The sequence below is a fragment of the Suricata suricatta genome, chromosome 12 (assembly GCF_006229205.1).
Source record: "Suricata suricatta isolate VVHF042 chromosome 12, meerkat_22Aug2017_6uvM2_HiC, whole genome shotgun sequence".
NCBI lineage: Eukaryota > Metazoa > Chordata > Mammalia > Carnivora > Herpestidae > Suricata > Suricata suricatta.
The window spans coordinates 95,485,550-95,507,950 of NC_043711.1; the positions used below are offsets into that span (position 1 = coordinate 95,485,550).

General features: G+C 58.3%; 1 protein-coding gene and 1 long non-coding RNA gene across 7 annotated transcripts; both read right to left on the reverse strand.

Moving 5' to 3' along the window:
* Nucleotides 1-1,504: 1,504 nt before the first annotated feature.
* LOC115273099 lies at nt 1,505-14,821 on the reverse strand. 6 transcript variants are annotated; one of them, XM_029916009.1, is made up of 5 exons: nt 13,432-14,821; nt 9,669-12,329; nt 9,077-9,167; nt 7,363-7,540; nt 5,023-5,169 (listed from the first exon to the last, which is right to left on the reverse strand). In XM_029916009.1, the coding sequence occupies exons 2-5, from the start codon at nt 9,987-9,989 to the stop codon at nt 5,133-5,135; spliced, it is 627 nt and encodes a 208-aa protein (XP_029771869.1). In that variant the 5' UTR covers nt 9,990-12,329; nt 13,432-14,821; the 3' UTR covers nt 5,023-5,132. The 6 variants fall into 6 exon arrangements, 1 of the variants encoding a protein (XP_029771869.1); XR_003900670.1 differs by lacking the exons at nt 5,023-5,169; nt 9,077-9,167; nt 9,669-12,329; nt 13,432-14,821 and adding exons at nt 1,505-4,697; nt 4,805-4,871; nt 7,678-8,478; XR_003900673.1 differs by lacking the exons at nt 5,023-5,169; nt 9,077-9,167; nt 9,669-12,329; nt 13,432-14,821 and adding exons at nt 1,505-4,614; nt 4,805-4,846 and having other exon boundaries at nt 7,363-8,478.
* A 5,361-nt stretch (nt 14,822-20,182) lies between these two features.
* LOC115273103 lies at nt 20,183-20,963 on the reverse strand. The gene is made up of 2 exons (XR_003900676.1): nt 20,874-20,963; nt 20,183-20,469 (listed from the first exon to the last, which is right to left on the reverse strand). It is a non-coding gene; the product is annotated as an uncharacterized LOC115273103 (long non-coding RNA).
* Between the last annotated feature and the right edge of the window lie 1,438 nt (nt 20,964-22,401).

Sequence of the window (22,401 nt, forward strand, 5' to 3'; positions counted from 1 at the left end):
GAACATGGCCGTAGTGTCTGCCTTGCAGGGTGAGTGAAGGGAACAGGGGTGGGGGGAAGGGGGGGCATAATATCACCAGGCCTGATTTCATCAGCACCATGTCAACTGGGGAAGGCCTGGGATCAGCTGGTCCAACCCCCTGACTCCCAGATGAGGAACCTGAGGTCCAGACGAGGGGAAGTGAGGGGAGGAAGGTGACACTATGAGTCAGACACAGATGCAGGACTTGAACCCAGGCCCCCGACCTCCAACCCAGACTTTCTGAGAAATGGGTGTCTTGCTGCATGCCATCCCTTTGTTTTTCCTCCCAGACAGAGTCAGTCGCCCTCAGGGTCAGGGAGGAGGCCTGGGGCAGGGGTCGGGAGGTTTGGGGCCCACCCCTTGCTCTACTGAAGCATTTCTTCATGGCGCTTCTTGCATTTTGGCCCAGATAACTCTGAGCGGTGGAGGCTGGCCTGGTGGAGTCCTGTGGCCGTCTCTCAGATGGACCCCTGCTTGAAACAGGGACAAAGGGATGCCTCTCGCAGTCAGAAAATTCAAGGGGAGGAAGAATCTCACCTAGAACTAGTGATGGTCCTGATAAACCCCGAGGGTTTATTGCCCCCCCCCCCACCATGGCATTGCTGACCGTTGATGCAAACAGCAGGCATCTACACGGTAGAATACCCCCAGGACTGCTCCCACGTCAGGAGAACAGGTCCTCTGGCTTGAGACGCAATTTCCCCACAGAAAGATTTGCACAGAGCGCCACATGCCTTCCATCAGCCCAGAGGTGAGCAGGCTGTGACCCGGAAACCCGAGGCCGGGGCGCACAGAGCGGATGGTAGACCGAGGCTGATTCTGATGCTGAAGGGGCATTGATTGGCGAGGGTCCGAGAAAGTCATTCCACAGACTGTGAGAAGATGGGAAAAGTCATAGTGGAGAAAGGAATGAGTTTTTACGAGTAGGCTTTATTTTTTAGAACAGTTTGGATTTACAGAAAAATGAAAATTTATGATTATCACCTAACGTTGGTGCGGCGCCCCCGTCACCATCCAGGCTCCGCTGTGGGTGCGGCGTCAGGAACCAAGTCCATAGAGTTCATTCCGAGTTCCTCAGTTTGGGCTAACATCCTTCTTCTGGCACAGAATCCCACTCAAGATTCCGCATCACATTCAGTAATCAGGTTTCTCTTTTCTCCTCTCGGCTGTGACAGTTTCTCAGACTTTCCTAGTTTTCGGTGAACTTGACAGCTTTGAGGAGTGCTGGTCAGGTTTCTGGGAGGCTGCTTCTCTATTGGGATAATTGGACTGATGTCTTTCTTACGGTCAAGGGGAAGGAAGTTCTCAGAAGGAAAGTGACATGAAAAAAATTTTTTTAATGTTTTTAACTTATTTTTGAGAGATAGGGAGTGTGAGTAGGAAAGGGACAGAGAGAGAGAGGGAGACACAGAATAAGAAGCAGGCTCCAGGCTCCGAGCTGTCAGCACAGAGCCTGACGCAGGGCTTGAACCCACAAACCGTGAGATCATGACCTGAGCTAAAGTCAAAGAAACTAGCTGAGCCACCCAGGCGCCCTGGGAAGTGACATTTTATGGTATCACATCAAGGATAGACCCTGTTAACATGATTATCACTATGGGTGTTGACCTTGACCCCCTGGCTCACGCAGTGGTTGTCGGTCTTCTCCACTTGAAGTGACTGTTTCCCCCCTTTCCGAAGTGTCCTCTTTGGAAGGACGTCATTCTGTGCGGCACCCGGTGGGGAGTTACTCTCCGCGGCATCAGCGACATTTCTTCTGCGCAGGAGAGTCATCCCTTCTCCCCATTGACGTGTTCAGTTTCGCTTGTACCAGTGTCGACTCAAGGATATTGAATTTATTTATCCTCTGGGTCATAATTCAGCACTACTGTATTTGCTGCTCAGGGTGGCCCACCTCTGACCACCGGGAGCTCTTGCGGGTGGCTTCCTTGCCCTGTGGCATGCCCCCATCAGCATCGGGGGTTTCTGTTTGGTTTTCGTTTTGAGCATGTTCTTACCTCTTGCACCACGAGATGCTCGTCTCCTGTCCCAGTCTCAGCCGCAGGCATGTCTTGGTGAGAAGTGGGGGCTCCTCCCAGCAAGGAAGGGTGTTAGAAACCAAGCTCTGGTGCCCAGGGTGCCCAGGGCTGGGGGGGGTGGCATTTCTTGTAGGCCTTCCTGGCAGACGGAGCCAAGAAACACGGGCTGTGTATTCAACCCACGTATATGCCCACATCTATAAATATTTTTATATTTAGCCATCTATATCTGTCTTAGGCAAGTATGAGTTTATACCAATGTCTCCAGAATCCATTATATTTTATGGTGTGATCTGAAATAGTGGCGGGCCACCATGTTGGTAAGTGTGATTGTAGCTAGCGCTTCCTGAGTGCTCACAATGGTCAAATCCTTTCTACGTGTTTAATGTGCATCATCATTACGCCGCATGGCAGCCCCGGGTCCGGGTTACTCCCCCAGCCCCGTTTCACCAATGAGGCAATGAAGGCACAGGGAAGGGAAGAAGTATCTCTCCCAGTCTCCCAGCTGGTAAAGTAGGTCTCAAAGCGCCTCAATCATATCAACCTATCACATCAATCATATAACTTATCATACCAATCATTAAAACACACCTACATCTTGCCTCCATAGAACTTATATACAATGGACAAAAGAAGACAGAAAGAAAAAACCCCCCAAATGTTACCTTGCAGCTGACTGGTGGATACAGTATTACATTTTAGAAACATCTCGCTTAAATGTTACCGTTTCCTTTGAAGCCAGGACCTTTGTGTTTTGGATCTCAGATATTTTCTGCTTCGGCTCCTCCTGCCTCTGAGGACCGAAGGATGAAGGAGCTCAGGCATCCGTGCTCCCAGTTCACCTGGCCACCGCGCTGGGCCATTCCGTGGAACATTCTCAGGGACAGTCTTCAGGGAAACACGTCCGAGGCAGCTCGGATCCCGGGGGCCCCAGGTCGCCTCGGAGCGCCGCTCCCAGTTGCTGCTGGTGTCAGGCTGGTCTGACCGGCTGGGCGTCTTCAGGGAGTCCTGGACGGAGCCTCCTCTGACCCCCAGCATCGCCGGAGGCGGCCCAGGACCCCTCTTCTCAGGCTGGCCCCACCCTCCTCAGGCCCAAAGCAGCCCGATCTCACCCCCTCCAGGAAGCCTTCTTTGCCTGCCGCCCCCTCCATGAGGTCCACGTTCTCTGAAATCCCAGGCGTAGACCTGGGGTCTCAAAGTAGGAGCCCTCGGATGTGCCTTCTTTAGCTTGCACGGTGTGTTCTCTAGCGTTTTGATTTGGTTCTAGCGTTGAAGAGCAAGAGATTTCCTGTAAAAACGTGGACACCCAGCCTAGCTTCCAAGCATTGAAAGCCCGGCAGCCCTGAGCTCACACTCCCACCGGCTGGCTCAGCCCTGCACACAGTAGGGCTTCTGCCGCTGTGGACCGTGTGAATGGGCCGGGTGGCCCTCAGCTTGGAGGCCTTTGGAGGCAGACAGGACTGATTTTGCCTGCCCTGCCCCTTCCTGGCTGGGGGACCCGGGAAGAAAGGACTTCTCTTCACTCAGCCTCAGTTTCCTCATTTGGAAAATGGGCTTCCGACCTATCTCGTGGTGTTGTCATGAGGACAAGCAAGCTGATGGGGGAGGGGGGGTGTAGGATGAGACAGGCACTCAGGGGCCCGGATAAATGGTTCCTTCTCTTTCTTGTTTGCTTTGCTTCGGTAGCTCAGTTCCTGGTGACTTTGCCACCCACCGCCTCATGCACAAATGCCTGGTGTGTGCGGGACACCCGTGAGGCCCCGGCCGCTGCCTTCCGGGTCCAGTTGCGGAGACATTTGATTCGTGCTTGCGCTGATCCCCTACCTATTCACTCCCGAACACCTGCCGTGTGCCAGGAGCCGATCGGAACCCTGAGGATCCAGCAGTGAACAGAACACACACCTCCTCGCCATCATGGAGCTGACAGCCTAGAGGTGCCCGTCAGACAGTCAACCAACAAAGTGCCGGGTAGCACGAAGTTCAGTGAAGACGAATCATGGGCATGACAGCTGCTGCTTGGCCAGGGAAGGTGTCTCTGTGAGCAGGGCGCGAAGGGAGGGGGGCCATGTGGCTGGCTCTCTGAGGTAAGAGTATTCCCGGCAGAGGGAACAGCAAGTGCAAAGGCCCTGAGGCAGGCGTGCGTGTGGAGTGTTTGAAGTGTAAGGAGAAGGCCAGTGTGACTGACGGAGGCTGAGTTACATGTTTCCCTCGTGTTAGAATTCCCCTCCTTCCCTTTTCCACATCCATCTCCCCTCCTTTCTCTCTCTCTCTTTTTTACAATGAGTCTCTTAATTTTGTAATCCAAACACACAATGACAATTTATAAAAATAGTATCTGGGAAGCCCTTGGCACGTTGCTGGTATGCAGGAGCAGTGAAGGCTATCATCGTCCTTTCTTCTCATTTCTGGTGGGGATGAATCACGTATTCCCAACGTCTCCTAAAGAGGCAGAGGGGCCCTGGGGCCCGTGTCCCCCCGTGGAGTGGCTTGCCACATCTTCTCCCGCTTCATGAGATCGCGTCGGCCTTTGGCGCTGGGACACCTCAGGCGTGCGGCCGCTCCAGCTGGGAGATTTCTACGGCGCGGAGGGAGGGCATCTGGTGTCAGCTGACACTTCGCTGCGAGCAGAGGCTCTCTTCTCTCTCCTGCCCCGTCGTCCTGGGGTTTCGGGAAGGGGAGTGTGGGGCGGTGCAAGGGTCTGTGGCCAAGGGAAGGGACTGCCTCCCCCTCCCCTCCCCTCCTCTTTTTTTTCCCCCTTCTCCTACCTGCAGACTCTTCCGCAGAAGGAAGCTCTGCATCTGGGTAGTCTTGTTTAAAAAAAATTTTTATGTCCTTATTTTATTTTGAGAGAGAGAGAGACAGACAGACGACTGTGAGCTGGGAGAGAGGGAGAGAGAGAGGGAGACACAGAATCCGAAGCAGGCTCCAGACTCTGAGCTGTCAGCACAGAGCCCGACGTGGGGCTCGAACCCACGAACCGCGAGATCATGACCTGAGCCGAAGTCGGATGCTTCACTGACGGAGCCACCCAGGCGCCCCTGGGAAGTCTTGTTTCAGAGCCACTGAGAATGTGTGAGGTCTCTGGGGTCTGTGTTATGAGGGGCCAGGGGTCGGGGCCCAGATCATGTGTCTGAAAGAGGGGGGTGTTCATGGAGTGCTTGAGGGAATGAAGGTCTTAAAGGGGAGCTCGGGTCCTACCTGAAGGCCCCTCACTGTCCCCAGAGCAGAGCCTCCGGGCTCCTTCCCCTCCCCCCCACTCCCCTGGGCCAGCCTCACTGTCTCCTGTCCTGACCACCGGGTCACCTCCGCCCTGGGCTCCTTGCTTCCTCCCCAGGCCCCTCCTGGCTCTCCACACACAGCCAGAGGAGCCCTTAGACGAAGTCAGACCATGTCCCCTACTTGGAGACCCTTCCAGGCCCCCGAGGCCCAGCATGGCGGACCCCGTCCCCACCCCGGCTCCGGCGCACTGGCCTCCTTGCTGCCCCACGAGGGGCTCCTGCTCTTTGACTGCTGCCCTCCCCCATGGGAGCAGTTTCGCGCCACCCCCCTCGTGGGGTCAGCCTGGCCCCCAGCAAGCTGCCTGCTCCCCTCCCTCCACACCTGCTCACAGCTCCCCGTCTCTGCCCGCCAAGCCCTTTATCCCTCTTTGAAGAAACACATCCCTGTCTCTGCTCACGGGGCCACCACCCCGTCCCCACACGGTGTCAGCCCCAGCTGGGTCTGGGGACGGTGCCCCAGGGCCTGGGAACAATGTTAGCACAGGGCATGCAGTAGGTGCTCAATGCATGCTCGGTGGATGAGAGAGCACTAGTGTTTTAAAGGCAGCCCTTGGAGTCTTTGAACTGTTCTGGAAATTCTAGCCACGGGTCATTCAAGACTCGGGCTGTGGCCTGACTCAGGGGGCAGGTAGCCCCACCCAGGGTCCGCTGTAGGTCTGTCTTTCCGTCTGTCTCTCATCCCCTGCCATCGCCGCCTCCTCCCCGCGGGCCCTGGGCCAGCTCCTTCAGCCGCTGCTGCACGAGGGCCCCTCCCAATGTGACAAAGCGGGTCTGCGAGGGGCAGGGAGTGAGCCGGGAGGTAGGAGCTGTCCGCAGCCTCCTCGCAGCACGGCCCCTTGAAGTTGATCACCTCTCTGCGCTCTGTGCCCCGATTTCCTCGTCTTCACAGCATGGACAATTTCTACGACTTCCTTTATTTCTCTTCCAAATATGCTTCTTATTTTATTGGCTTGGGGTGAGGCTCAGAGAAGTGTACGGGTGGGGGACCATCACCACCGCCACCTCCCTGGCATCAGGGACAGTTCTTGCTGGGAGCTGACCCTGTGTGGGCCTGGCACGGGCATGTTCCTGGCTTAGGCCGCTGTCTGCCCTGGCACGCAGGGCTCCCGCTGGCCGGGCCTCCTCTCTGAGACTCGAACTCACCAGGCTGCCTTGAATCTCAGGGCTTTGCCAGGTGCTTTTCCTTCTATTTGAGACGTTCATCCTTCTATCCTCAGCCTGGTTATATTTCTACTTCTGATTCTGAATCTGGCTCCAACACCACCTCTTACAGGAAGCCCTCCCTGATGACACCCTGCAAGTCAGGTCACTCTGTTAACCACTTTTTATCATTTATCACTGTTGTATTACTTTATTTACTTGCTCTCAGCCCCCACAGGGCTCCCTGCCCCGTTATCGGAGCTCAGGCTTCCCCGGGAGGGAAGTCGGGAGGCCCCGGCCTGTGAATCAGCCAAGTTCTTCCCCTCTGGGCACTTTCTCTGTGGAGGCTGAGAGTTGGCTTCCTCCAAGGGGGGCTAGATTCAGGGGTGCATAGATGGAGGGGAGGTGGGCAGGGACTCTCCCCACCCCCCGGACCTGCCATCCCCTCTCCGAGGGCTGCCTCCCTGCCCGAGCCACCCAGACGCGCCCCGGCCCCCCACCCTTCCTCGAGAGCCAGAGGTGGCTCCTCAAAACCCAAACCTAATCCCCGTCTGCCTGGCTCCAAACCCTTCCCCGGCTCCCTGTTACTCAGAGATAGCTGGGCTGCAAGCCCCCGGTTCCTGCCCGTGCGTCTGTCCCTTCCTGCCCCGGCAACACGAGGTGCCTCGCCGCTCCCTGCCCGTGGGTCTTCGCACCTGCCGTGCCCTCGGCTCCCAACACTGTTCCGCCAAATGGATGAAAACCGGACAACTCCTCCCTCACCTCCTTTGGGTCTTTGCCCAAACATCCCTTCCCCGGTGAGGCCCTCCCTGACTGCCCTGTTTACAAATGTCACCACCCTGCCGTCCCTTCTCCCTCTTCCCTCCTCTACTTCCCAGGAAGAGGCCACAGAGGTACTGACTCACCTTGTTTCCTGTCTGTCTCTCCCGCTGACGTGCTGGCTCCCCAGGCAGGCGCCTGGGTCACTGCTCTTCCCTGCCGTGTCCCCAGTGCGGAGTGGGCCCAGGACTCCGGCAGGCCTGGTGTGGAGCTCTGCCTCAGCCACGTCCTGGCCTTTCCCTCTCTGGGCCTCAGTTTTTCCGCCTGAAAAATGGGAGAAAACGTGGGATTGGAGTAAGGGCAAAATGAACCCTGTGTATAAAGTCCCAGGGGCCGAGGTGTGTCAGGAGGCCACCCCTCCCCCAAACTCATGATCCATCATTTTGGGGGGAGTGAGCGACCCCATTCTGGTCTGTCCACACCCCGGACTATTAAGCAGCTGTTAAAAAGAATGTTCCACGGTTTCCCAGGTGACTGTGTGCCCACTCTGGCTGGTTGGTGTGTTCTTTAGCGCACAGGTGTTTTTCCTCTAGGACTTGTGTTTCATTGAAAAACGTTCCAAGTAGAACACCGTGTGCGTAGTAGTCTATTTTTGTTTTAAAAAGGAGGAGGAATATATACATTGATATATCTTTTTAGTTTAAAAAATTGAAGTGAAATTCACATAAGAAGTAGCCATTTTAATTAATCATTCCATAATGAACCATTTTAAAGTGTGCAATTCGGCAGCTCTTGGTCCATTTGCCATGTTGTATAACCGTGGCCTCTATTCAGTTCCCCGACACTTCGTCACCCCCTCAAGAGACCCTGTACCCGGTCAGCACGTCATTCCTCACCCTGCCCGACCCCAGCCTCCGGTGATCACCCATGCGCTTCCTGCGTCTTTGGGGTTTGTCTATTTTGGGTATTTCATATAAATGGAATCATGTAATAGGTGATCTATTGCGTCTGGCTCCTTTCAATTAGCATAATGGTTTTTTTCCCCCCCGAGTAGTGAGTGCGTACCAGGAGTTCATGCCTTTTTATGGGCAAATAATGCTCTATTGTGCGGATAGACCACATTATGTTTGCCCATTCACCTGTTGGTGGGCATTTCGGTTGTTTTCGCCACAGCGCCGCTGTGAACAATCAAGATTTCCTGTCTGCGTGGAGATTCGTAAATGTGGGAGAGCGGGATGCTGGGAAGGGTGGCCAATGCGACCCTGATTTGTGAAGGAAATGACAGATACAGAGATCCCTCGTCCAGGCAGAGTCTGTATGGGATTTTCACGCTTACAGAAAAATATGTAAAAGCCCATTCTCAGCTGTCAACATGGGGAGAGAGAAGGCTTTTGCAGAAAAGGAAAAGAGAAAAAAAGGCGGTCAGATGCCAAATGAAAACAGCGCACACAAAATGATTCCATTTGGGCATGTGTGACAAGTTACAGATCGAGTGATTGTGTATGTCGATCTAAAACATAAAACACAACCCCCCAAACAACAACAACCCCCCCCCCCAAACTGTTATCTGCAAGAGGCCGATCAGAGAGGGGAACGAGGTGGGGATGGAAGGTGCCATGGGGAATGGATTTCTCCAGGGTGTCCACCCCCCCACCCCAGGGAGCTGTGAATAGGAGCCAGAACCTTCCTTGTGGGGGTGCAGTGGTCCTGCTTGGGGGCCCCTCTGCAGTGACCCCTGCATGTGGATCCCATTTTCTGTCGGGAGGTGCAGAGTCAAGGCGAAAGGTAGGAAGGGACCCAGGAGGAGGAAGTAGGTGAGTGTGGCTGGACTGGGGGTCGGACCCATTGGCCTCCACTGACCTCGGGCCTCACCCAGGAGGCCTGGCCTCCTGACTGCCGGAGATGCTGTGTCTCCACCATCTCTCTCTTCCTTGGGGAGATCTTGCAGCCCCTGGAACATCACAGGAGAGGGTTGTGAGGAGCCCCAGGTCCCCATCATCTGGCTTTGTCAGATCTTAGCGTTTTACCATGTTGATTTCAGGTTTTACCACGTTGATTTCAGATCTGCAGGATCTGGGGGACACAGACGGCTCAAGTGGGCTACCTCGGATCTCGGGGGAAATGGAATGAAGTGACTCTTTGAGGTGGGGGCAGGGCTAAGAGCACCAACCAAGGAAAGGTGCAGGGTGGGGCTGGCATGGTGCAGGGGCGGTGCCTGGAGAGGCCCCTGGCGGGAGCTGAGACCCTTGGGAAGGACAACTCTAGCCTGGGGGAGGGGACACGGCCGGGAGGGGCTGTTATGCCCACCCAGCCCTCCCATCTCCTCCACTCAGGGAACCCCACAGGAAGCCCAGAGCAGGGGCGGTGCCCCCCATCCCCCCAGTTCAGCCTACGAGGCTGAGGTGAAGGTGGGGAAGGCGGTGATCTGGAGGGAGCAAAGGAGGACAGTCACCATTTTCTCCCCTGGAGTGCCCGGGGGCATCCACATTCGCCCCTGGTGCTGCTCCGTCTTCGGCTCCTGCGGGCCCTGACGTGGGTGACACGAGGTGCTCTCCTGCTGTCTTGGAACCTTGGCTGCTGTCGGGCTCTGGGTTTCAGCTCTGTTAACGCAGCACTTACTCCCCACTAAGTGTTTCACACCAGCTGATGGCCTGAGTCCCCTCCCTCCCCAGTCTCCTAGCTTGGGAAAGCAAGGTGCAGAGAGAGGCAAACAGGGCCCAGAGCTGGACTTGAACCCGGAGCAGCCGTGGTGGGAATCGCAGCCCTTAGCCATGAAGCCCTCTGCCCCATGGCTCAGGTCTCTTCCATCTCTGCCCGGTGAGGACTGCCTCCCGAATTCCCTCTCATGCTTGGTTCCTGGTGCAGGTCCAGGGTACCCGGACCCCCTCCTGGGACAGCGTCCTTGGTGCAGTCTGACCTGGGCTCTGCCAATGCTCCCTACATCAACTCCCCAGGCCTCAGTCTCTCCATCTGGAAAATGGGCACACACGAGCCCCTCCCTGCAGTGAGGTGGTGAGGTTTTGAGGAGGTGGCACACAGGGGGCCTGGGACCAGCACGCAGGAGGCCGCCCCAGCTGGCCTTGCTGGGTTTCTGGTTTCCTGAGACGCCTCGTGGGGGCCGGCTCCCCAGCTGGAGGAAGGATGAGGCCTGGCCCTGGGGGCCCCCGGGGGAGGCCCGGGCCCAGGACAATGCTGAGCATTGAGTTCATGCCAGGCCTGGTTTGGGGTTGGAAAAACAGAGTAATCTGGGCAGGACTGACACAAAGGCCTGGGGGCCGGGTCGGTTACCCCCCGCAGGCCACAGCCACACTGGCGGCTTCCCTAGCAGCTGAAGGGGCGGGGGGTTCTTTCCCCAAAGATTATAATTAAATGAGCGATCAGGGCCCCTCACTAAGGCCTCGCAGGCGGGTTTCCTTACAGGAAGTACCGCAAGTCTAGGGGTTCACAGGTCTGACGGGGCGCAGCGCCCCAACAGTCATGATGCGGGCGTCAGTGATACGGGCAGCCTGGGGGGGCCCCTGGGGCCAGGTCCTGGGGACCCAGGTCCTGCTCCTCCCCCCACGGGAGGTCCTGGCTCATCTCCCCATTTCATCAGGGGGCAAACAGAGGCGCAGAGTCACTTTGGAGGCTGTTTCCTTCACATCTTCAGTGCAGTTGGGGGAGATGGGGCAGGGTCTGGACTCACACAGGCCTCTGAGCCTCCCTGCCTCAGTTTTCTCCTCTGGAAAATGGGGACAACCCCGGGGCCGGCCTTGCGGAGTGGTGGGAAACAACCGAGAAAACGACCGTTCCCTCCTTCCTTTACCAGGATGCAGGGGGCTGCGCCTGTGGTCTACCCCCACCCCTGCCTCCGTGAGGGAGGGGCTCAGGCCTTCAGGGGCTGAAGTGTAGGTGGGGGAGGCTTCAGATGATTTCTGCCGTGGGGAGTGTAGTCTGGGCAGAGGGGACAACCAGGTCCAGTGCCTATGCTGGAGAGCCCTGTCCGGGGAGCAGTGCGATGCTTCAGTTAGACCACAGGGTTTGAATTTCAGCTCCGGCGTGTCTGCTGTGTGACTTCAGGCAGGCTACGAGAGCTCTCTGGCCTCAGACTATTACCCACAGAATGAGTGTGAAAAACCTTCTGCAAAGGGCTGTTGTGAAGAGAACAGTGCCTGGTGCAGACCTGCACTCAATACATGTTGTTATTCATAACTGCTTCCTGCAGGAAGCCCACCCTGATCTCCTCTGGCTCCCAAGGCCTCTTTGGGCACCCTCTTTCATGGGAAGTTGCCTCTTCCACATGACAGTCTCCCACATGCCCCCATCCCCCCAGATGCTGTGTCTGGGGCCCCTGAGGGCTGCATCCCGGCGCCCTGCCAGAACCCCCGCTCGGAGCGGTCCCGGGAGGCCAGACGGGGGTGAAGGGCAGCACGGAGCCCCTGGATTATGTGGCGAGCCCTTCACACACAAATCTTGAGTTTAACATTTCTTCTCCTGGGATGTCGGCTTCCCCAAGACAGATCCACAGCAGGTGCCCAAGAAGTGTGGGAAGGAATTGTTGAGATTAACAGGTGCTCGGAGGAAGGGAGGCCGAGACTGGGGGCCCAGACCGTGGGACTCCCGAAGCAGGAAAACAATAGTAACGATCGTTACTATTTCCCAGGCTCCAGGCTCCATGCTGAGTCATTTCAGTTTATCTGCCTGGCAGTTGGGGAAACTGAGGCACAGAGCGGTTAGAGTTGCTGGCCCCGTGCCCCACAGCGAGCGTGTGGCGGAGGCAGTGTCCTATCTGAGCCTGCCTGAGTGAGGTTCCTGCCCTGCGACCGCAACAACACGCCTACTCCTACCTACGGGGAAAGTACTGTTACTGTACCCATTTTGCAGATGAGGAAACAGAGGCCACATGGCCTGCCCGTGTCCGCACACAGAAACAGTGGCTGAGCAGGAGATGCCTGGGGAGGGGGGGGCCTGGATGCCCAGGCGAGCGCCCTGAGGGAGGGGTAGGAGCGCCCTGAGCAAGCCGCCCTTGCCTGTTAGTATCTCCGGTGGAGCCCAGCCTTGTCCTATTTACCAGCTCCCTGTCTTCACAGCAGGATTCTCTCCCAGCCTCTGGGTTTCATTCCAGCCCTTTGTGCTGAAAAGAAAAAAATGAAAAGAAAACTTGGCTCCAAGCCCCTGCCCACCCCTTCCCCCACTTCCTAGAGAGAGAGGGGAAGACCCCAGCCTCTTCTTTCCCTCATGCTGGGACCCAGAGATGTCTATAGCTAGCCCGAGGTCACACAGCAGAGTTGGCCTTGGACTCCTTATCCAGTGCTCTGCTCATGGCACCCAGCTTCGAGGCCGGATGTGCCTTCCCCACCCCTGCATTTGTCTTCCTGGCTCCGTCCTCTAGGCCTGGGGGAGCAGAGGAAGTAGGGCTGACGTTCCCTGAGGCTTGTTACATGCTGGGCGCTCTGCCATCCCCAAACTCATAGAATCCTCAGTATAGCTCTGTGAGGTCCTGTGGCCCCATTTAACAGATGAGAAAACTGAGGCACAGAGAAATGAAGTGCCTATGGTCACAGCGGCGGGAAATGGCAGAGCGGGGATTCGAACTCAGCTCCTGTGGTTCTGTTGCTGCCGCAGCCAGTGCCTTCTTGTAGGGGGGCCTGGGCTCAGTGGTGGTGGGGGCACAAGAAGGAAGGGGGGGACCTGGGCTGGGCCGGGGCCCTGGGGCCGAGCCAGACTGGGTCCTCAGAGAGGGCCCCGGGTGGGGCGTGGGCGGAGCCGGGGGCCGCAGGGCTGGGCTGTGGGCTGGCGGACTCCGCACACCTACCTTCCCTCTCCTCCAGCTCCTGGGTCGGGACCTGGGGACACTCCTGCCACCTCACCTCCCAAACCCGACAGACACATGGCTGGTGCAGGAGGCAGGGGCAGAGCCGGCCCCCGGCAACAATCGTGCCTGGTCCCCATATCTCATGCTGATCTAGAGCTAACCGTAGGCCGGGCCCTGTATCGAGGGCCTTCCTGGGTCCTCACCACCAGCCTAGGCGATGGGACTGTTAGGAACACCCTTTGACGCACGTGGAAAGGGAGGCCCAGAGAGGCCCTTGGTACTTGCCCGAGGGCACAGAGGGACACAGAACCTTGGAAAGGGGGCCCTTGGGGGGGGGTGAGCTGCCTGTCCCAAGAGGCATACAAGCGAGGCGGAGGGAGCTCGGTGAGGTGTTAGCGCTCACTGGGGGTGGCTCACTGACCTGGGGCCTAGACAGCCCGGAGCTGGGGAGTGGATGAGGCCCGTAGGGCTGTTGAGGGATGGAAAGGCTTGCTGGATGCCCAGGGCTGGAAATGCGGCTGCCACGGGGCAGGCACACCCTTCACGGGCACCCACTGTTTGCAGAAACAGCAGCTCACACTTACGGGGTCTGCCGTGCGCCCAGGCCCCGCGCCTCGGTGGTTTTGAGCACTCGCTGCTTCTCTGCCAGTTTGCTGAGTGCTGCAGGGATCCTTGAGGCCCACGGTGCCTCAGGTCAGCCGCCTCAGGACCTGCGCGGGAGGTCATCGGCCCGGCTGGATGCATGAGCCAGTCTGCCTCTGCTGTGTGGCCTCGGGCAGCCGCTCGCTTCCCTGGGCCTCAGTTTCCCGATCTGTGTATGAGGTGGGGCTGTCCTTGGCATCCTCGACTTCTAGGCGAAGATTCGAGTATCTGCAAGGCTACTCTGTCCTCCCCCCCAGGAGCCTGCTGCCCGAAATGAAATTCTCTCTAACAGACTCCTTTTTAGCTTCCTCGTTCCTAACACCCCTCTATTTCCTCCTCTGTCTCAGGATTCATTCCCATTTGCTTTTTGTCCCACTTAGGCTATTTTCCATGCCTGGAACGGTGATGACATTTAATTAAATCTTAGAACAGGAAGTCTGGATGTGGGGCTTTTCCTGGATTGGTTATCTGAGTTCTTCACTTCTCCTGTCTTCATGGGTCCTGGTGGCTGCTGGGGCACCAGACATCACATCCCATAACCACATCTTAACTAGAAAGGGAAGACAGTGATCCAAAAAGGGATTATTTTTCCCATCCTCAATCTCACTCTTTTATCAAGCAGGAAGATATTTCCTCAATGTCCCAGTAGACTTCCCCGTGAGTACGTGATCATGGAGTCAATGTCCACCTTTACCAGAAAAGAAAATTCCCAGGACTGACTTAGATCAATGTAAGGACTCAGCCTCTCAAGATGTCCCAAAGAAATGTGGCTCAGAGGGTAACAGGGCCACAGCTGGGCCAGCCACCTGGTTCCAGCCTCGTTGACATTCATTTCCCGTCTGGATGGCACCGGCGGGCCTGGACGTGCTGGCCTTTCTCTGGCTGGTTCTCTCGGTGGTGAGCACTGTCTTCCCGGCCCTCCTCAGGCCTCACAAATGACTGGAGGCGAGCCCTCTCCTGCCTCCCCCTGCTGTGAGTCCCTCGTTCCTGTGCGAGAGCACGCTCGTCCCCGTCAGTGTGACCGTCGGTGCCCTATGGGCCGCACGGACTGCCGAGCCCAGCCCCTTCCTCCTCGCACGTCTCTGTCTTGCTCAGTGTTCCAGAAATGTGGGTGTCACTTATCACTTACCCAGCCCCCTCTCCGGCACACCCTCCCCTCCTCGGAGAGAGGCGCTGCCCCCACCCAGCGATCAGGCTGCTGCCCACCCCACTCTCCCCGACCCCACATCCAGTCCGTCGGCAAGTCCCACTGGCCTGACCTTCTTCCAACGGTGGCCAGAATCCGACCTGCCCCTCGCCCCCCTCGCCTCCCCTCCGTCGTGCACACCACTGCCCTGCTCAGCCCCCTCCGGGGCTCCCACCTGCTTCCTGGAACGTGACGTCCTCCCCAGCCACGATCCTGAAGGATGAGCCACCCCCACGCCTCCCCCTCCTTCTGGCCACGCCGACTTTCGCCCCTTCTTAAACAGCACCCAAGGTTTTCCCCGCCCTTTCCCCATGTTTGCCCTGGTCATTCCCTCTGCTTGGAACACTGTCCTTCTGGATTTTTCCATGCCCTGCCCCCTCTCCTCATCTGTGCTCTTCAGAGGGACCTCCAGACCATGCCTGCCGCAGTCCCCCCATCTTTCTCGGTCCCGACCCTGATTCATTTTCCTGCCGCACCCGCGTCATCCTCCCTCTGGATTTACGTGCTCATTTTCTGGGTGTCTCGTGCGCCCCGGAAGTGAGCTCTGGCAAGTGGAGACTGTCTTATTCAGCCTGAGGCCTGGCAACGGTCTGGGCAAGATGGCCTCCCGCGGATGTGGCCGTGGAGACACCGCTGGGGCTGGAGGTGACTCCCTGCTCAGGGCTGGGCCCTCCCCGCCCAGGGGTGCTGCCTGGACCTCGGGGCGGGGGAGGGTCCCAGATGGTGAGGAGAGGATCTCTCCGGAGCAGAGAGCTTCGGAGCCAGGGCCTGTCACCGCGTCACAGAGCCTTCGGGAGGCCGGAGGCGTCGCTGGCAGGAATGGACGGTGGGCGTCTGCAGCCCGCCCTCAGCGTTCCCTTTCATCCCGTCTGATGGTTTAAGTTTTTTCTTTTCTTCTGAGTGGTGGTACCTGCTGTCCCAGTGGGTGGAGTGAAGGGTGAGGACCCAGGGCGGTGGCCCATGTGTCCCAAGCGCGGGCTCTAACGCTGGCCTGTAAGGTGGAAATCAACCACGGCCAAGTTCCCCTTGGGGATTCCACAGGAAGGACGTGGCCGTCCCCAGCCGTGGCGGATGTACGGTTTCCATAAATTCAGCCTGCCACCCCTCCCCCCCCCAGCGCTGGGACCCCACCCAGGGGAGGCCTGGCTTATGTTGGGGGCCACCGTGTGGAAACAGGGCTGCATCTGAGCAGACTTAGACTGTGGGGAACCGTTAACCCATACCTCCCCCTCCTGGCATGTCCGCCATCAATCGGCTCTTTTCTCTCCGAGACTTTATTTTTTGCTGAGTATGTGCAGTTGAATTCCCGTCAGAGTCCCTAAGTTGTGACTGCCCCGAGTATGACATAGATAAGGGTGTGTGTGTGCTATTCTGGTTCACACCAGGGCCTCCTGGCCTTGACCTCTACTCCAGAGTGACCCCAAGGCCCATCCTTAGAACATGAGGCTCAAGAGAACCCAGGCCAAAAGCCCACCATCGAGGCCCATCTCTCGGGTTTCCAAACAGGAAAATAAGGATGTGAGAGGTGAGGGGGTTTGCGCTTTGGGGACAAGGGGCAGGGTGGCTGAAGCCTGGGCAGGGCAGGGGTGGTGCGGGTCCAAGGCCAGACCAGGATGTGAGAGAGGGCGTCTGGGGGAATCTGTTGCTCTATTCATTCTGTGCGTATCATCTGTTCATTCAGCAAATACTCATGAAGCACGTACTCTGTGCCGGGCGCTGGGGAGGCGATGATCCCTGCCTACAAGGAGCGTGTAGCCCAGTGTGGGAGATAGACATTTGCCAAATCACTCCCAGAAATGTCCATTTGTGACCGACAAGGACGAAGTGATGAAGGTCTTTGATGGGCAGGAGGGTGGATGTGCTGGGGAGGTCAGAAAGACTTCCTAGAGGATGCCGAGCTGAAAACTGAAGGATGAGTAGAGGCCAAGTAGATGAGAAAGGGAGGAACAAATGTTCCAGCAAGTGACCACGGCATGTGCAAAGGTCCTGTGGTGGGACGAGCTAGAACAGAGGGAGTAGGTGAATCTAAGAGACGTTGTAGCTGGAGCTGTGAGGCGAGGGCTGAGTGGGGAGTGGGGAAGGCTGAGGGCTGGGCTGGGCAGGCTCCACAGCCAGAGCAGCTGGGCCTTAGCGGAGAGCAGTGAGAGCCCGAGGAACGGCTGAGCAGGGAGAAAGGTCACAAGGCACCTGTGCCCGCCTCTGCCTTCCCACCTGACCGCCTGGCCCGCCCTGGCTCAGCGTCTTTCACGGATGCTCTCTTTGAATCTCTACCACTTCTGAAGAAAGTGCCAGGGGTTGAACCCACTCGTCAGATGAGGAAACTGAGTCTCTGGCTCTTCCCATGGCCCCACCCGCTTCCTCCTGCCCAGAGAAAAGAGGAACGGTAACTGACGCCCCGCAGTCAGCTGGGAAGAGTCTGGGCTGGGAATGGGGAGGGTGGGGCCCTCAGAGGCCCTCGCCCGGGATGGGCAGGGGCCCTGCTTCCGTTTCACCACAGCCCTGTGACATGCTCCAGAGAGAAGCAGAGGCCGCCTGTCCTCATGCCCTGTACCCCAGGGAGGGGCCAGGGATGCCCTGGGGAGGGATGCACGACACCCTGCGATCTTGAACTTTTGAGCCCCCTGAACCCAGCTGGGTGACCTTGTGACGGAGCCTCATTATCTCGGCTTCCTCTTCGAACTGGAGGGCCAGAACCTCTCCCCTGGCCGTTCTCAGGATCCGCACACAGTGGGCCTCATGGAACGGCTGGCCGGTGGCTGAATGGGCCGGAGATGTTTTTACTCCTGAACGGAGTGGCCAGCTGGATCAAGAACTCACGTACTTGACACTGGACAGATGTTTCTTGGGCATCCAGTGTGTCCCAGGCATTGTCCTGGGTGCTGTGGGGACCGCAGTGAACACGCCAGACACGGATGCCTGTGGATGTCACCGCGTCATGGCACACATCACAGATTGATCATCTTTCCCTGGGAGTCAGAATTCTCCCAGCCCTGTGACCAGCTGGGGTCTGGCCCTCAGGAGGGACCTACCTGTCCTTCCCAGGGAGAGGCTGTGAATGTGGACTCGGAAGGTTCCAGTGAGAGCCCCCTAGGCAATCTAAGCTGTTTTCCCCTCAGTCTCTTTCAACAAATATCTATTGAGCGCCGCTGTGTGCCAGGTGCCAGGGACGTAGCTCTGACCAGGGTGGATGTGGTGCTGGCCCTCGTAAACTGGCATCCTGGTGCACAAGAGAGACAGACAAACATACAGATAAGTAGTTACTTCCAGACATAGAAACATGCTATGAAGTCGTAAGCAGAGGGGTGCGGTGGGGCGAGACAGGGGAAACCCCCTGGCAGGGGCTGGGCGGGGAGGGGCTCTGGGAGGAGGTGGCATGTATTGAGACACAGCCACTGAGGCAAAATGTGGGGGCGCAGTGTCACGGGGAGGGGGGACAGCAAGAGCAAGGTCCGGAGGTGGGAATCTGGTTGACTTATTTTAGGAGCAGGCAGATGCTTGTGTTTCTGGGGTGGCGAGTGACGGGAAAGAGGGAGACCGTACAGAGGGTGCCGGCACCAGGCGCCCAGGGCCGGAGGTCAAGGCTGGGTGCGTCCCTGGGGGTTGAATCAGTGACTTGGCCGGGGTCACACCGTCGATCCCGCCGGCTGCCCCGCGGATAGGTTGTGTAGGGGACAAGGGTGAGGCGGGAGGACCAGGTGGGAGACACCTGCAGGTGTCTAGGCGAGCGGCGACGGGGGCTTGGACAGGGGTGGGGCAGGCGGGGGGCAGCGCGTACAGAGATGGGCGGCCGGGCTGGCGGGAAGCCCGGGGCTCTGTCTTTGGTTTTATTTTTCCTTTTACACAATCCACCGGCGGGGCTCTGGGTGGCTGGAGTTTCCCTGGCCTTGCTGGTGGAGACCGCAGCAGGCCCGGAGCTGGCCTTTCCTCTGGGCCCTGGACCCAGCCCCTCCTCAGCTACCCAGTGACCAGGTCCCCTGCCCCCCAGCCCAGGGTCTGCCTGTGGTCCCCCCATTGCACTGCTCCAGCCCTGCGGGCTGCCCATAAACCGCTTGGGAACCTGGTTAGGGAGATGCTTATTCTGCTTCAGGCCAGGTGTGTCCCCAAGGCGGGGGCCCTGTGAGGCTGGGCCAGCAGGGGTGGGTTTATTTCCGGGTCCCTGATCATAGGGAACTGTCCAAAGGTTGCTCACCGGAGGGACAGTTTTCCTCTGATCCAGCCTCTTGCTGGGATGGGGCAGGCAGACATGCTCTGCTAACTTATGGGGGGAGCGGGCCTCAGGGCCTTTGCACTGACAGCTGCTGGAGAGCTGTGCTGAGCCATGTTCAGAGGCTGCCCCCCGGCTCCTCAGAGGGAGAATCGTAAGTGATTCATGATACCTGCTGTGGGCCCTGGAGTCCGCTTGGCCTCGTCTTTGCCATCTCCGGCGCACAGTGGGTCCTCGGGGCTGTGCTCCCTCATCGTGTCCCTAAATCTTCAAGTGTCCTGGATGATGTTTGAAAGCACCCTCTCACTTTGGTTTCTTCCTAAGTGAAATGGGCATGATGGTGACATGCGGGGGGCAAGGGCCTCGGGGGAGGAGCCCCGGTTCCCCAGCAGCAGCTGGAAACCGAGGTCCTGAGCCGCATGGTCCCAAGTCACGCGGCTGGGAGATGGCAGACGTGGGATTTGAACTCAGGGCCCCCAATCAGGGACAGCGTGTGGGACAGCGGGGCCGGGGAGCGGAAGGTGCTGCCTGGAGCTCCCTGTGACCCCAGACCCCACTTCTCCTTTCTGCCCAGTGTAGTCAGCACACAGGAAGCCTGGCTGGGGCCTCCTGTGCCCGTCCTGTCTGCAGCGGGTGGACATGGGGTCCTGGCGTCACCCGCCCCCCCCCCCCCGGGGCCTCCCCCTTCCTGTCTTGTGCAACACGAGGCGTCCCCTGTGTGGAATGGGCAGGCGGCTCCGGCGGATGGGTGGACGGGTGAACAGGGGCCTGTCAGGCGGGGTCGCTGCCCACAGTTACCGCGAGCAGGCCTGGCGAGGTCCCAGCCCCTTCCTCCTCTCCCTCCTCCTCTGTTTCTCCAAACTTCAGGGAGCCTTAAGCAAGAGGCTGGGGGACCCAGGAAATGGGGGGGGGCACCGCTCAGCCATTGTCTTGTCCCCACAGAGCAGGCCTGGGCCCGGCGGTGATGGAGAGGGCTCTAAGCAGCAATGCCCGCTGTGGGGATGATGCTTCCATTTGCATATGCCTCCTGTGGGCCAGGCATGAGCTCATTTAAGCACAAACATTCCTCTAAGCACCTACTGTTTGCCAGGTGCTGTCCTAAGCCCTTGGTATCTCGTGTCCCATTGAATCCCACAAAAATCCCGTGATGTAGTTTTTTTTAATGATCCCTTTCTTCAGATGAGGAAACTGAGGCTCTGAGAAGTGGAGAGACCAGCTCGTAGTCCACACAGCTCAGCTGCTTTCTGCTGGTCATCGTCTGTGACGCAGGGCCAGCCCTGTTCTGGAAGCCAGGTGGCCCAGAAGGGAAGTTCATTCGGCCACTCTCCCGCTGAGCAGCCCACGGCGTGCGGGTGGCCCCTCTGGTCCTCAGTTTCCCCATCTGTACCAGCTCTGGTTTGTCAGCTTCTGTTTTGGGGTCAGAAGGTCTGGGGCAGTGCAGGGTGGGCAGCGTGAGGGAAGACAGAGGGACGGAAGTCCCCTCGGAATGGCCAGGGGACCCGGTCGTCTGAGGGCCCACCGGGACCTGAGTCACTCGGGCTGCAGGACAGGGGGCAGACGCGAGAGGCCCTTGTCAGTGGGGGTGGGGGACGGCTCGCGGATACCTTGGCTTCCTCGCCTTGCTGGGGGGCTGGGGTCAGTGCTGCCGTGGTCCGTTCTCCCAGGGGTCCCTGGGCACTGAGCCCACAGAGACGACCTGTTCACCTCCCTCCCTTGTCTCACTTCCCCCCTCCCTCCCGGTGTTTCTGAGATCACCTCCCAAACAAAACCCTTGCCCACTGACGCCGACAGCTGTCCGTGTGTAGGTCGAGAGTTTGAATCCTGCTCTCACCACTGATCTTGCCTGTGACCTTGGGGACCTGCTCCCTCTCTCGGAACCTCAGTTCCTCCATCTATGAAACAGGAACTTGGAATCAGAGAACCAAGTGATGATGAGACTGAAGGGGAGTTTGGCGTCATGGTGACCGGAGCAGAGTTCCCAGCCGAGGGTCCCACGAGGGACACCGGGCACTCCCTCTGATGGCTTCTGCCAGGCCTGCGGTGGGGAGCAGGGGTACAGGGCAAAAAGGAGCAGGCTGGACAAAGGTGTGGAGGCAGAGCCGGCCGCGAGTCCTCCTCAGCCCTGTTTGTCTGGCAGGGGAGGACATGCCGCTTTGTGCCCTCCACGCCCTCCCCTGTCCCCTGGGATCGCAGGGAGCCTGGAGGCACGCTCCGGGCAGACCAAAGAGCAACGAGTTTGTGGGGTGAGGTTGGGCTGGCGATGGGAGCTCTGTCTGCAGGGCTGTCGTCCGGTGGACAGCACCTCATTTCTGGGGTCACGGATGCTGTGCTTGAGGCAGGGGTGTGGGGGAGAGGTCCTGAGTGGGGCCCCCACTTTCCCCCCAAGCCTGGGACTTCCCCACTGCAGTAATGGCAGCTTTTGCCGTTGGCCGTCCAGGCTCCAGACCCGGGGTTTCCCTCTGCTTCCCCGTGGCCAGTCCATCCATGAGCTTATTCAAGCGTCCAAGGGTTCGCGCCCACTGCCCTGCCCCGCCCCGGTCCAGCACCGACTCCTCCCCTGGGGCCTCTGCAGCCGGCTCTTCAGCTCCCTGCCTCCACTCTTGCCCCTCAGAACCCCAGGCAGACCCTGTCCCTCTGCTCAGAACCCTCCGTGGCTCCCACTGCACTCGGGAAGCCAGAGTCCTTACAGCAGTCCCCAAAGCTCACAGGGATCACCTCCTCTTCCCAGAAGCCCTTTCTGATTTGGCTCCCTCCTCCTGCCCTGGCCCACCGTTCTCTCCCCTTTTCTGCTAGTTGCCTCCTGCCTGTAGCACAGGTTATGCTGCTGCCTCAGGGCCTTTGCACCTGCTTTCCCCGCTGGCCTAGAGAATACTCTGTGCTCAGCTCTCCCCATGCGGTGAGTCAGGCCTCAGCTCCAAAGACCCCCTCGGAGGGCCCCTCCCTGGCTAGCCCTCGTTTTTACAGGCTCATGCTATTTCATTTTCTTCCTAGGACTTCTAGCTTGCTCTAGAAAATTACTCTTCTTTTTTATCTGACTTTTTTTTAAGTTTATTTATTTATTTTGGGGGGGGAGGGACAGAGAGAAGGGGAGAGAGAGGGCGGGGGGTGGAGCCCAGGCAATCTCCATGCTGTCTGCTGGAGCCTGACGTGGGGATCGAACTCATGAACCGTGAGATCATGCCCTGAGCCAAGATCAAGAGTCAGACGCTTTGCTGACCGAGGCACCCAGGTTACCTGTTCATCTCACTTCTTGACTGTTTGTTCCTCTGAGATGTTACCTCACTCAGGTGGGAAGTGTTGTCCGTGTCCTTTGTCAGCTCCCAGCACAGTGCCTGGTGCCCAGGAAACCCTTGACAGTG